The 14,866-nt window shown below is 45.4% G+C and overlaps 1 protein-coding gene, 1 non-coding gene and 1 pseudogene across 2 annotated transcripts; all 3 read left to right on the top strand.

Moving 5' to 3' along the window:
- The first annotated feature begins 1,863 nt into the window (after positions 1-1,863).
- On the top strand, positions 1,864-1,970 carry LOC117712103 (U6 spliceosomal RNA). The gene has a single exon (XR_004607181.1). It is a non-coding gene; the product is annotated as a U6 spliceosomal RNA (small nuclear RNA).
- Positions 1,971-2,251: 281 nt separating this feature from the next.
- LOC117712133 (small nucleolar RNA SNORA70) lies at positions 2,252-2,375 on the top strand (annotated as a pseudogene).
- Positions 2,376-5,016: 2,641 nt separating this feature from the next.
- Cdkn2aipnl (CDKN2A interacting protein N-terminal like) lies at positions 5,017-14,511 on the top strand. The gene is made up of 3 exons (XM_034507347.2): positions 5,017-5,368; positions 7,357-7,456; positions 13,066-14,511. Exons 1-3 carry the CDS (start codon positions 5,130-5,132, stop codon positions 13,075-13,077), a joined length of 351 nt encoding a protein of 116 aa, XP_034363238.1. The 5' UTR covers positions 5,017-5,129; the 3' UTR covers positions 13,078-14,511.
- Positions 14,512-14,866: the final 355 nt, after the last annotated feature.

Genomic DNA, 14,866 nt, shown 5'->3' with positions numbered 1-14,866 from the left:
ACCACCTATTCAATAATTCCCATCCAGGTAGAGCAAAAGGGACTCGGCAGCCAGCACTGACTTCTGCCAGGAGCAGTGCAGTGAGCCAACACCTACAAGGCATTCACAGGAAGGAAACTGTGGGCCAAAGATTCCATACACTCAATGTACCTTCAAGTGTGACAGCTATATACCAACATGTTAATCCCAGCTCTCAGGAGGCAGAGGTAGGGGGGTCTCTCTATGAGTTTAAGGGCAGCTTGATTTACATAGTAAGTTCTAAGTCACTCAGGGATATGTAGTGAGACCTTATCCCCAAAAGAAACAAAACTCAAAAAAAAAAAATTTTTTTTTTCTGTAACCATAGCACTTGAGAAGCTGAGGCAGGAGGATTTAGAAGTTCAAGGTCACCAGGTACACAATAACAACTAAGAGCCAGGCATGGTGTTTCCTTCCTGCAATCCTGGACCTGGGGAGGCAGACACAGTAAGATTGAAATAAGTTCAAGGCTAGCCTGGTCTACACAGCACATGCAAGTTCCAGCTTAGCCAAGGCTATATACTAAGACCTTTTCTCAAAAACAAAACAAAATAGCACAGGGGCTGTGGAGAGAATGCTTGGCACTGGCTGCTCTTGCAGTGGACCTGAGTTCAGTCTCCATCACCCACATGGTGACTCAGACTGCCTGTTACACCAGTTCCAGGGGACCCGATGCCCAAGTCTGGCTTCCATGGGCACTAGGCTTGGCAGGTAGTACAGTTACATTTGTGCAGACAAAACACTCCCACACATAAAAATAAACAAATGCATTTTTTGCTTATTTTGAGGCAGGGTCTCAGTATGTAGCTTTGGCTGTCATGTAAGTCACTATGTAAAGTAGGCTGGCTTAAAACTCACAGAGATGTGTGTGCCTCTGCCTCCTGAGTGCTGGGATTGATGGTGAGCACCACCAACCACATTTGGCAATAAATCTTCTTCTTCTTCTTCTTCTTTTTTTTTTTTTTTAATTGTATGGTCTGGAGAGGTAGCTCAGCAGTTAAAAGCACTTGTTCTTACAGAGGACTCCGGTTTGATTCCCAGTATGTCAGCTCAAAACTGTCTATAACTCCAGCTTCAGGGATCTGATACCCTCTTGTGCCCTAGGCATGTACATGAGGTACACAGACATGAGGTACACAAGCAAACACCCATACACACAACATTTTTTTTAAATGAAGTCCAAAACTTTGTATTCTGAAGAGTCTTATGTGCAAAATGCCACCGAATGGCGAACCCAACAATAAACAGAATGGCTGAGAGAGAGAGAGATTCGCTCCTAATGCACCTCCTAGAATTAGCTCAGGTCTGCAATCCAAAGAATTTGTAAGATTATTCCAAAAAATAATCTTGGGAGAAAGAGGAAGAGAAAAAGAGAAGGAGTAGAAAAAGGAAGAAGAAAGAAAACCAAACAACCAACCAAACTAAACAAAAACAAAAAACAAACCCCACAACCAGTGAAGCCCAAAGTTCAGTGGCTCTGTAGTTCACGTCTGACGCCCCAGCTCTTGGGAGGTGGAGGCAGCATAGTTCAAGGCCATCCTTGACTACACAGTGAGTTAGAGGCTAGCTTGGGCTACATAAGACCCTGTCTTTAAAATAAAAATTTAAATAGGTAAAGGAAGTGGGAGGGTTTGTTTGTTTCGGTTTTTCTGTTTTTATTTCGTTTTGCTTTTGCTTTTGCTTTTGAAGCAGGATCTTACTAGAAACCCCTTTCTGGCCTAGAACGCCCTCTGTAGATCAGGCTGGCCTTGAACTCACAGAGATCCACCTGCTTTCTACTCTGAGTGTTGAGATTAAAAGAATACTTGAATAGTAACGTTTCAAGTATAGAGAACATGAAACCATGTGCTCACTTGGGCAGCACACTTGCTAAAGTTGGAATGATACGGACATAATTCGCACGGCCCCTGTGCAAGGCTGACACGCAGATTTGTGAAGGGTTCCGTATTTTGTATTTGTTACTAAGGATGTTTCTTCCCAAATCGATAGGTGACATGTTAAACCTGCTTTGTTCATTAATGTGAAGGAACTATAAAGCTCATGTAAGAGAGAGAGACAGCACTGCTGCCCTTACTTAGACTGCTTTCACCGAGTAAATGGATGTTTGGAATTAACAAAGAAAAGACAATGAAGCACATGGTATAAAAGATATATAAGGAATAAAGAAAAAAGAACAAAGTAGAAAATGGGTGTGTAAATCTCATGGTTCATGGGACCTAAAAACTCATGACCTCTGCACCAAAAGACCAGGATTCTTTCCTCTTGGGGCCCTGGATGCAATGGCTGCAAGCAGCAGCTCCTTGGGAGTGTGCAGCCTGTACCTTGTCTGGGTTGTTGTGAGGGCCTTCAAGATAGAGTTTGGAAGGATATACTTGCCTCTGAGCTCAGCCACCCATACTCTAGGCTGCAGAGCTGTAAGCCCACCACTTTTGGACCCACCCCCCCCCCCCCCCCCCCCCAGAACACAGGTCCACACAAGTCAAGTCGTCATGTCTATCGGCTTCAAGATGCAAAATAAGGAGCATGTGTCTGAGGGCCTGGGAAAGGCCAGGTTCACATTAACTGGCCTCCAGAAGATCTACATCTTCTGAAGAACAGGGACTTCATCAGATTTAATGCAGATGAATTTGAAGTCATAGTAGCTGAAAATCAGCTTATCTCTGGTGTCTGTGGGGTCAAGTACATCAACATTTGTGATCTCCTGGCCCAGTGGTGGCCCTTCACTCCTGAGGCTTTCCCCTGTGCTGACTTCCACATTCTGCTAATGTTTACTAATAACACTCACATCCAAAAGAAGCAAGCAAGCAAACAAACAGAAACAGCAAACCACAAAGCCAGAAATACTGGCTCATGCCTGCAATCCTAGCATTTGGTAAGTGGAGGTCCAAGGGGCAGTATTTCAATGCCAGCCTCAGCTACCAAAGGAGTTTTGAGGCCATCCTGGGCTGCATAAGAATCTGCTTTTAAAAAGCACACACCACTCCCCACACACAGCAGCAGCACACCTGTAATCACAGCATCAAGGAAGCTACGGCAGGAAGGCTGGGATTTCAAGGACACTCTGGACCACAGAAAGGGACACTATCTCAAAAGCTAAGCAAACAAAACAGCAGAACAGAAGCACATATGCACAAAGAGCTGGACTAAACAGAGAGATGCATCGTTGCCATGTCTGTGAACTAGAAGATTCGCTAGCGATGTTAACTCTACAATTGATCTATAGCCAGCACGGTCCGGTATGAAATATCAACAGTCTGTTTCTCTAGAAGTCAACAAAGAGATGCTAAAATTTATATCAAAATTAAATAGCATGGTGGAACACACTTAAACTACCAGCTCTGGGGAGGCTAAAGCAGAAGGATCTTAAGCTTGTGGCCTATATTATTAAAACAAAACAAAGTAACTGTAGTTATAGATGGCTGTAAGCCTCCATGAGGGTGCTGGGAACCAAACCCAGATCCTCTAGAAGAACAGCCAGTGCTCTTAACTGCGGAGCCATCTCTCCAGCCCCTCTGTTCTCATTTCTGGACCAACCACTGCAGTATACAACCAAAGGACCAAGGATATAGCTCAGAGAACCCTCCGCAGTGTTTTTAAGAAACAAGGGTCTTTCTCTAATGATAAGGATAGCAAACTTTCAGGCTCAAATAATTCTCCTGCCTTGTCATATGAAGTAGCTGGGACAAAAGATGTCTGTCACTGTGCCTGGCTCATCATATGTTCTCAGAGTCTGGTCAGCTGAAGCTAGAATCAGAATTACCAGGAACCTTGACTCTGGGTATCTGGGGGTTCACTTGGGAACCTGCCATTGCAATAAGCTCTTCAGGGTATGCCATCCGCATCCCAGGGACTCAGCGCTGGTCGCCATTATCCAGTTAACATGCTGACTGCTGGGAAAAAGCTGTTTCTGTCTTTGGATTCTCATGCATGGTTCAGATGTTCCGTGCTGGAATGTCAGTACCATGTCTTCCTGAAGTGAAAGGGATGTCACTCAGCAGGGTGCTGATCCTTACTGCTCTGGCATTTGTGGTTTGGATTGCAATTCTGTCTGCTGGGATTCCTAACACTGCAACAGAAGCTGCAGAAGGGAGGCAAGCAGTTGTAGGCCAGACTGGACTATGCAGTGTAAGACCCTAGGGGAGGGGGATGATCTGTAATAGCAAACAGTATATGGTAAATACTTGTCTTGAAGCCCACTCACCACTTAAGACCTTCACTAGAACTGGAGATCCTGAATTCTAGGCTTTCTTCTGACTCAACCTTACCTTACATTTTATATTTTTACATTTATTTATTTGTTTGGGTGTGTGTGTGTGTGGGGGGGTGTACATCAAAGTACCACAACTTGCATGGAGAAGTCAGAGGAAAAATTTCAGGAGTTGGTTCTCTCCTTTCACCATGAGGGTCCAAGAGGTTGAACTTAAGAGGTTGGTCTTCAGTTTCCCACCACCATTTCCACATCCCCAAGATTGGAGCGGTCCCTTGCTTCTTCAGCTTTTTGGTATTTTAAATTTTATGACTTGTCAACGTCCTATTTACTTGGGCAATTCTTTCCCTAATGTCTACCTCCCTCACAAAGTTCTTTGGAGTGGGGCATCCTGGGCACCAAACAAAATGCTTTGTAGGTACTGATTGGATGGATGATGAATACAGCAAGGAGAACACAACCTCAGTGAAGATGTTGAGACCACAGTGGATCCATAAAAGAGAGGACCTCACTCCCCAAGGAGATCCACAGAATGTACAGCAAGCCTCGGGTGTGGCTGAGAATAGACAGATACCTGGGGAACACCCTAGGGCACAAAGGGTATTGTAGACTCCCCAGCAGACACCCAGCTAGCTGCCAGCTCTATGTCGGCGTTAGCGGGCCTCAAGATCCCCAACAGTTGTAACACGCAGTGGGCCTCACTAGGCCTCCGTGCCCCGCGAGGGCGCTCCAGATAAGTCCTCCAGAGCACTCGCGCTCAGCCGCGGTCGCTCTAGCCGTGCGGCGGCGGCGCGGGGCGTGTCGGGAAAGCGGCGGGCTGGTGCGATCCTTGGCGGCGGCGGCGGCGGCGGCGGCAGCGGCGGCAGCGGCAGCGGTAGCGGTAGCGGCTGCGGCAGCGGGAGCCATGGTGGGTGGCGATGCCACCTCCGCGGTGGAGAAGCTAGTTTCCGGCGTGCGGCAGGCCGCCGACTTCGCCGAGCAGTTCCGTTCCTACTCGGAGAGTGAGAAGCAATGGAAAGCGCGCATGGAGTTCATCCTGCGCCACCTGCCTGACTACCGAGACCCACCCGACGGCGGCGGCCGCCTGGACCAGCTGCTGTCCTTATCTATGGTCTGGGCCAACCACCTCTTCCTGGGTTGCAGGTGCGGATCCCTGACGGCTGGCTGACCTTGTCCCCAGCTGCCGACCCTCAGCTTGGGCATGTACACTGCTCCACGCTGAACCTGGCTCCTGCCTCCTACTGATCCCCTCTTAGCATTCCCTCGGGGAGGATCTCCACTCTGAGCCTCGCTTTTCTCTTGTGAATGAGTGGTTGTGATGACTACAGCAGCTAAATGATAGGAAGTGCAGTGCAGGTGTGCTCTAAGGCGGCTGTATTGCGATGGTCATTTTTATTACTGTTTATTACTCCAGAGAATTTCCTTTTCAGAGTGTGTTTGAAGTCCATTAGCTCCTATCACCCACATGACAAAAGTGCAGACCCCCCCCTCTAGATGGAGACACCTAGCAAGAGAATGTGATATATCTCACCGTTGGTGGCTTTCACGATAAGGCAGGATGTAATCTGTCCTCCCCTTTCTCCTCTTGGCTTCTCTCTTATGAAAGTAACCCATGCTTTCTTGTTGCTGTCCCAATAACCCGCCTGCTCCGGCCATTGCATTCATACCAGGAAGACAAGAATCTGGCCTTGAGATATTCCACCTGGAAAAAGGCACCAGGTTTTTAATACTCCTTTGTGACTTTTAATTTTTAAGGCAGTCTTCCTTTATTAACTGAGACTGGCCTCTGGTTTATTACCTAGCCCAGGTAATCCTAGAACACCATCCACCTAAGCACCCGTGTACAGAAAGGCATGCAGCTCCAAGCTCTTACAGGCTTCTAGAGTTTCTTGAGGTTGTGTTAGAAGAGGAGAACCTTACTCAGACCTGAGTTTTGTAGTGGCTAGCTAGTCACATGACCCCTCCAGGCCAAACCACTTGGTTTACCTTTTGGTTTTTGTGCTAGGGACAAAACCCAGACCCTTACACATCCAAAGTCTCTATCACTGGGCCTCACCCCCAGTACTGAAGCTACTTGGTTTCAGATCTTAGATATTTGTCAGACAGGATGTGAGGATGTTGAGCCAGACACACTCATCACACCCAGGCCCATTCTTCCTCCTGCCTTTAGGTGCTCTTTAAGATCCCAGTTTACAGGATCCAGGCGCAGACAGATGACTAGAACTGAACAAAAGGAGCACAAGGTGCTATTTTCATGAGACCAGCGTTCTATGTGTCTTAAAATAATCCAATTTTTGGCTCTCAAATCTCATCCATGAATCTACCAAGTATATAAGTGCTCCTGTTTCTGTAATTTGAATTTAGTTTTTTATTCATAGCTATTTTAAGTGTTATATGTGTGGGCGTTTGTCCACACATGCCTATACTACATGAGTGCCTCATGCTGTTGGAGGCCAGAAGACAGCATTGGATTCCACGGAATGGAAGTTGCAGGTAGTTGTGAGCCACCTGACATGGGTGCTGGGAATTAAACTGGGTCCTCTGAGAGCAAGTGCTCTTAACTGCTGTTAGCTCTCCAAAATTCTGTTTTGGTAATTTTTTTTTAAAAGATTTTTATTTTATGTGTATGGATATGTAACAAATTTGTACCCAGTGTCCTCAGAGGGCAGGAGAGGTCCTCAGGTCTCTGAGACCCGAAGTGAACAGCCGTGTAGAAACTGAACCGGGGTCCTCTGTAAGTCTCAAGTGCTGTCTTGGCTGCCGAGCCATGGCTCCTGCCCGTTTTTGTAATTCTTGAAACATCTACTATACTGGCATTCTTCAAGCCTAGTTCTGTACTCACAGGCGGGAAGAGCTATTTGTGAACCTGTATGCTGGGCACCTGTAGTTTCCCCTGCAGTGTCAAATCAGTCTTTACAGAACTACGGATGTACGCATCTGTATCCTGGCTACTGAGAAGGCTGAGGCAGGAGCATTGATTAAACCTCAGATGGCATAGTGTGACCATACCAGTGAGCAAGCAGTTCTGTATTCTAGGGGTAGCATTTGCAGTCTAAGAACTACATTTTCTTACTAACTGGCAGTGACAGTGAGTCTTCCGGGTTTTTACCTTACTGCTTTTTATTGTGCAGTTACAATAAAGACCTTCTGGACAAGGTGATGGAAATGGCTGATGGGATTGAAGTGGAAGACCTGCCACAGTTTACAAGCAGAAGTGAACTAATGAAAAAGGTGAGAAACATTTGCAGGTGTAGAGACAAAGGGCCCAGCTTACACTGTATTGTGTTGATTTTGAGCATTCTTGTTTCCTGCTCCACAGTCTTAAGTCCTTTCATTATTTCTTCACAGTTGGTATAAATCTTTTCTTAACTAGATAACAAGTCAGCGTGATAAATTATGCATTGTCCGTGGAGTAACACATAGGCTCAGTCTCTTAGGTTTGTCTACAACACTCCTTTTCTCTTGGTGCCAGGGATTGAACTGTGCTCCTTACACTGGAAAACTAGGAATTGGTACAGAGGGTCCTAAAAACATTTTCAGCTGTACTGCTCCTGAAGAACTCTTGAGTGAACATCACACAGACATTTTACACATTTGTGTTTATTGCTGCACTGTTGGCAGTAACCAGCCTCGATCCCCATCAGTAGGCGAGTATATGATGAAAACGCAGTCCATGAACCCTGGAATGTTGTTGAGCTGTAACAAAAGATGAAATTGAATGTTCACAGGAAGTGGATAGAAACAGAAATTATGTTGAACAGAAAAAGCTAGAAGGAGGAAAAACAAACACCATGCTTTCTTTCCCAGGTGAAGTGTGGGGTGTATTATTTGTGCATTAATGAGAGTTGAACCTAGAGCCTTGTATGTGCCAGGCAAATGCTCTCCCCCAGCTGTATATCCAGTTCTTGTTTACTTTTTTCACAGAGTTTTACCCTGGCTTCACCTTGACCTTTAGCCCAGCAGGCCTTGTGATCACAGACCTGCCTCTGTTCCCTGGTGGCCTAGGTGACAGATGTCTGTCTCTAGGCACAGCTGTTTTGCTTATTTATTCTTTTGTTTATTTAGTTTTTGTTGTTTGTTCTTTTTCCTCCTGTGTTTGGATTATAGGCATAAACCCCCAGACTTGGCTTGTTTTGCTTATTTAAAAAAGAAAAATCTTGGTTAGGATGTTAAAGTTAGAAGTACTTCATTTTAGAGTAATTCATACAGGGTTTCTCTGCCTCAGCAGGTCAGGGCTGGGCCAGACTTGTGTGGACTCTGACTAGCTGATAAGGAATGTGGTGGAGTAGTGTCCAGACACCACAGCTGTGTTCTGGTCTTCAGGACTTAGTCTTATGGCTGTGGCCTTGTCCACAGTGAGCTTTGCCCTAGAGTCTTGTCTGGATCCTGGATCCCTGGGGCCAGGGAGAGGCAGAGGAAACTTTGGAGAATAAGTCTTGGCTACACGCCCCCTGCCCCCTAACCCCCAACACAATGTGTTTTTCTCACATCTGCTCTGGTCTCTTTAGGCAGAAGAATTGCTCCCTTACTTCCTAAAGTTCGTTTGATATCTCTCCAGTCTTTTATATAAAAATTCAAAGCTTTATTTGGGTAGAGTATAAGATTTACTACTGAGCATGATTCGGGAGAGAGTGCAGGGCCTGCTCTGACACCACATAGGACATAGGACATCACCTACTTCTCAGCCTCCAAGTCTTCAGATTTACTTGCATTAAACCTGGTAAAGCCCCACATCTGTGGGTTGTGGCTTTCTGAAAGCTAGTGAACTTCAACTTGATCTCATGCAAGGCATCCATCACATGCTTCTTATTCTTAGCTTCATGCAGATGTACATGATGACCTAGCCAGTGTGAACCCAGGCCACCGTGTCCTGGAGCTTCCCAGAGACATCTCAAATATTTGTCTGGAGCCTGTAAGCAGTAACACAGAAGAACAAGACATCATCTTCTTGATATGGGTGATAGGAAAGGGTGGGGCTGTGCTCACGTAGGGAAGCCATACTCACACAAATGTACTTGACACACTCCAGGGCTTTGAAAGAACCAGCGTGTGGAAACAAAGCAGGAATTCTTCCACTTTTGTCTTCTGCCCCAAGTCACAGGTGTTAGTCTTGGGCCAGTGAGATGGCTTGGACAGATCGAAGTGTTTGCTGGCAAGCTTTAAGACCTGAGATCAATAATCCCAGCACTTGGGAGGCAGAGGCAGGCGGATTTCTGAGTTCGAGGCCAGCCTGGTCTACAGAGTGAGTGCCAGGACGGCCAGGGCTACACAGAAAAACCCTGTCTCGAAAAACCATTAAAAAAAAAAAAAGACCTGAGATCAAGCCTTGGAACCCGTGGTGGAAAGAGAAAACTAACTCCTGAAAGTTGTCTGCTAACCTTCACACATGTTCTGTGGCCTGCTCACATGAGCACACAGAGAAATAAATAACAGTGTAAACAACAAGAGATTCTTCCAGGAGGCTGCGGATGTGTCTCTGTGACAGTGCTAACCTAGGTCTGGTTCCCCCTAGTACCCACAACAAAACAAACTCCTGTAAGAAAGCCATTCGTGAGAACAAGTCACCCAGTCTCTGACTGGTTTGTGAGTCGGCTGCAGAGAGTCTTTGAGATAGTTTGTTCTTCCTTTCATGTCAGGTGAAGCTGAAGGGTAGTAGGCCAAAACTCTAAAAGCCCTGTCATTGTGCCAGCCAGAACTGATCCTCTAAAATTAGAGTGTAATAGGGTTTTAGAGTTAGCTGGGTTGTGGAATGGACTCGCTCAGCATTGTTGACACCTGGAGACCAGACAATAATGATGATTTAGGTAGAAGCTCTCTGGAGTAGAACTCCATTTAAACTACATTTGGTCCTCCTGCTGCTTTTGGGCAAGTGTATCTCTGTCCAACTCTTTCTTTTTGGTCTAAGGAATGAATGTGACAGGTGGGATTTGGCCAACAGTTAGGAGGAGTGTGGGCTCTCTTCTGAAAAGGGGAATTCGTTACAAGCACATTGAACAAGCAGCCTTGGCGATCTAAGTGCCACCCAGTGCTCGCCTGCAGCCATTGTGGCAGCTGCAGGAGCAGTGACAACGTCAGCTGATTCAGGAAGGGCGGCACCATAGCCACCACTGAGTCAGTCACGAATAGCCAGGTGTGGTGGCTACGCCTTAATCCCAGCACTCTGGAGACGGAGGCAGATGGAGTTCTGTGAGTTTGAATGAGGCTGTCTACGCATTCAATTTCAGAATAGATGGGGCGACATGGAGAGCATCTTTCTCTCTCAAAAACAACATCATCAACAACAAAAACCAGAAAATGAGCAATGATTGACAAAGAAGCTGTTATTGTTGATTCAAAGATGTCATCAACATCATAATTTGCTGCTTCTCCTGAGAACATCTGTATCCCATGAGGAAAGGCATCAGTATGAAATTGGCCACAAGGAACAGTGTGAAAATCATTCGAGCAGGTGTGCCCACGTGCCACAAGGTCTTCTGTACTTTTTTTGCAGCTTCAGCCAGCTCTGAGGCCATGTTTTCATGAAAGCCATAACCAGACATGGGGGTCTACATCCTTAATCCCAGCACTCCAGAGGTAGATCAGGAAGATCAGGAGCTCAAGGTCATCCTTGGCTACCTAGACAGTTGGAGACAAGACTGGACTATGTAGATCCTGTTGAAAGAGAGGGAAGAAAAAAATGGATCTGACCTTGTGGGCCAGTCTTGTAGTCCACAGTCCAGGATAGGTAAATCAACTAACAATGCCATCTGGAAAGGACAGTGGTCTGAGTCTGTCCAATTGAAACTCTTGTGGACCCGGAGAGGTGGCTCAGTGGTTAAGAACACTAGTTGCTCTTCCAGAGGATCCTGGTTCAATTCCTAGCACCTACATGGTGGCTCACAATCTATAACCCTAATCCTGGGGCATCTAACCCCCTTTCCTGGGACCTCCTCAGGCACCAGGCATACACTTGGTGCACAGACAGAACACCTACATACATGAGTGTTGTGTATAGTTTTTTTGTTATCTCACTTTAAGCTCTAGGTGGACAGTGCTACCAGCTCCACCCAGGTTCTCTTGGATCTGTGGATGAAAGACACACATTAGTTTATTTTTATTGCTTTTGCTCAGTGGGCGGGATCTTCTAAGCCTTCCTCGGCTATCTTGTGTGCCCTACTTTTCACTCCTAGCTCAGCACTCTAAATCTGCCCTCAGCTTAGTTGTGTTTCTCACCTCCCGTCTGCCACCCCAGGCCCAGTCGGGGAAGTGGCCAGCGGTCACTCCACCCGAGATCTCACATGACTGGTGCCCTCTTCTCCCTCTGAAGTGTGGCAAATCTCCTGTCTCCCAAGTCTGCTAGCCTGCCTGCCGAAGAACAGTCTTGCCTATTCTGCCCAGCTCATTGGCTGCTAGCATCTTCATTGATCAATCAAGAACCAGTTGGGGAACAGGACCTTAGCATCAGGACCACCCCCTACATCTCACCTTTTCTGTCAAAAGAAAGAAAGAAAGATAGAAAGAAAGAAAGAAAGAAAGAAAGAAAGAAAGAAAGAAAGAAAGAAAGAAAGAAAGAAAACCTCTTCTCAGACATAAATTGAACAAAACCATAGCAATCATGTAAATTATAAAGTATGATATACAGTTAACATCTAAGCCACCATATTTGTCAATAAGATAAAGTACTCTACCATCATTCCTAACTTAAAGATTTATGATTCTATCCCTGAATTATGTGTAGATTTTAGCCTGCAACATCATCTGAAACCACGTCTTCCACTCTGTAACCTCTCTCAATGCTAAACAACTTGAGTTTGATTATGAAATTATAACTAGTCTTCCACCCTATCAGAAATCCGAGAACAAATTAAATATTGCCTGAGTATATAGGAAGCACCACACATAGCTTCCAAAACTTAAACAATTATGGAGACAATTGATTGCCTGGGCAGCCCCTAATTCCTACACATGAAAAAAATAAATTAAAAAAAAAAGAGAAAGAAAGAAAGAGAGAGAGAGAGAGAGAGAGAGAGAGAGAGAGAGAGAGAGAGAGAGAGAGAGAGAAAGAAAGAAAGAAAGAAAAAATCTAAGTGAGGTGGCTCAGGGATGTTTCTCTGTACCACATCCAGGTGGTTTCTTGGTTGCACTGCATTCTCCCAAGTGTAGAAAGATTTGTATTTTATCTTTGCTGAGGGTTTTTGACTTAGCTAGGAAATAGGTCATACCTTGAAATCTCTTGATTACTAAAAAGACTTTCAAGTTGATTCACTCCCGCTGCTCAGTGTTAAGGGAATCCATTCAAGCACAAGTGACAGTCAGCGATTTCTTCACACCCTCCTTAAAGGTTTCTAAAGCCATGTTTATATTTACCGAAGGTGCTAGAGCACCTGGAAGGAATCTGGGCTCCAGGTCACCGTTGTTTGCAGACTTGCTTTTACAGTTTGTAATTGTGTGAACTCCAGAAATGCGTAACCTTCACTTCTCCTGCATGCTCTGACTCAGTGCAGAGTGTGACAAAGTACCACCTGAACCTGGCCGTGTTGAATTAGAACAGTGAGCGTCTGAGAGCAGAGGCTGGCGGCAGGCGTAGCACTTAAGTATTTCCGTTATCACTTTAAATTGTGAACACTCACAGACAGCAAGCCACAAGTGAGGGAAGTAAGGTTCTGGCTTCCAAATGGATCATGTGGTCAGTGTGTGGCTGCATTTTCTGTATGTAGTAAAATATTAATAATTTTTGAGTAGACTTGCCATCTGGGTCGCACATAAATATTCCATCACTGCTTTATTTGAATGTGTGAAGATAAACTTGATTCATGAGACTCTATGGGTATGTAACTTTTTCTTTTTTTTTTTTTCTTCAGCATCAAAACTAAGGCAGATCCCCACATTTCCACCCTGGGGACAGACTCAGAAAGGAGGCCAGGGTGAAGGTGACTGAACATTGGCAGCTCTTGAGATTCCTGGTATTTGCAGCATAGAGGCAGCTGGAACAGAAGGGGACGGGGCTCAAGGGCTTCAAAGAAGTCTTCATTCTTCCAAGACTGCTGTAAAAATATACGCGCATATTTATGATTTCATACATGGCGGACTCTCAGATTTCATCAGGATTGTCAGAGCTAAACTTGGTTTGAAATAACAATGTTGCTATAACAATGACAGCTGATAAATTTTATAATTTGATTTTTTTTAAAACAGAGTACCTGTAAACATAATTCTTGTTTTTGCCGTACCCCACCCATTTCTGTCCTGAGGCAAGGCAGGTCAGGTCCTCTGTGTCCTTATTTCTACCTGAACACTCTATACTTGTACGGCACCGCTGATGGCCACCAAAGGACTCTGCACTAACCAACTGTGTCACTGGAGCACCGCCACTGCTGGGCTCAGGGACCTTTGTGTAAGAAGTGGGAATCATAGTGCAGACTTGAAGTAGCAGAGCTAGCTCAGAGGTAGGAGGCAACGTACAAAAAGGCATCTAGCCTCAACTGAAAACTCACTGAGGGCTAGAGACGTAGCTTGGTAGAGTCCTGGCGTAGCATGCTTGAGGTCCTGGGTTTGGTCCCTAGTATTTCAAAAAGAGAAGAACATAGCTAGTTAGATTAAAAATTGATGAAAGTATATATATGGCTTTGTTCAGCCAACCAGATGATTTCTAGGTACTAGATGCCTATGTGCCTGCATTTTTGTTTCTAGAAGGCTTTCACACTTGAAGAAGTAACTGCCTTGCATATCGCTTCTGGGTTGCAGTGCAATCCTGCTTTGCTCTGAGATGGTGGTACCGGCATTCCACCTGACAGCTGACATACGTGTTCTGATTCCCCTTCCAGTTCCTTGTATTTAGTCACCATTAGAGCTGCGGGACTCATCAGTGGCAGGCCCATTATGGCCAGAAAGACAGTGGGGTCTGCCTTAGCATCATCTGCTGGATACAGGAAATTGGACACCCAGAAGCTGGGGCCACTGGTGTTTGGCATCAGAGCAGTGGGACACATTCTTGTTTGTGGCTTGAGATAAAGGCCACATCTTTATGTGGCTTCAGCTCCAGTCCCCAGTGACCATTGATTTGATCCCTTGGACAAGCTTCTCCAGACAATGAAAGACTGCCTGTCACAGGGTAATGGCAAGGTGGTGACTGTTGGAGGGGGGAGCTCTGTGCTCACTGAGCTGAAACCTCATTTTCTCAGATGCAGAAGGCTTCATTCTAATCATCTGTGCAGATTTGTGAGGCTTAAAATCAAAATGCACTTTCCATAGATTGATTTTATTTTCCGTCTACAACCCCCAATAAAACAGCTTTTCCATTGAATGAAGTTAGATTCGAGTTCTCTGATTTCTTCCATAAACCTCCAGTTTACTTACTTCATGTAAGTATTTGGACAACGAATCCAGAAGTAAAGCCACCTGCAGACATGCTGTCTTGAGCCCAGCATGGCACAGTTCTGTTGCCTTCCCTTCTCTGTTCTTTTTGCTCTTCGTGGTTTTGGTTTTCTTCATTTCCTCAGCTAAGCTGCCTATCTTTCTTCTCATTTTTATAACTTAGTGGCTGACTCACTTATGAAATTAGTATTGTATTCTTTATGTATTCCTTCCCAAGCTTGAAGTTAAGATGAGATCATGCAGAGGAACTTAAGCACACCTCCAAGGCATGCCCAGGAGAGGACTTTG

The sequence above is a fragment of the Arvicanthis niloticus genome, chromosome 6, assembly GCF_011762505.2.
Source record: "Arvicanthis niloticus isolate mArvNil1 chromosome 6, mArvNil1.pat.X, whole genome shotgun sequence".
NCBI lineage: Eukaryota > Metazoa > Chordata > Mammalia > Rodentia > Muridae > Arvicanthis > Arvicanthis niloticus.
The sequence above is the reverse complement of the archived record's forward strand: the minus strand, read 5'-3'. Positions and strand labels throughout refer to the sequence as shown.

Bases quoted from the DNA above. Each gene is read 5' to 3' on its own strand.
- Cdkn2aipnl (XM_034507347.2), top strand. From the start codon at position 5,130: ATGGTGGGTGGCGATGCCACCTCCGCGGTGGAGAAGCTAGTTTCCGGC. The intron at 5,369-7,356 runs GTGCGGATCCCT...TTTATTGTGCAG, and splicing joins CACCTCTTCCTGGGTTGCAG to TTACAATAAAGACCTTCTGG.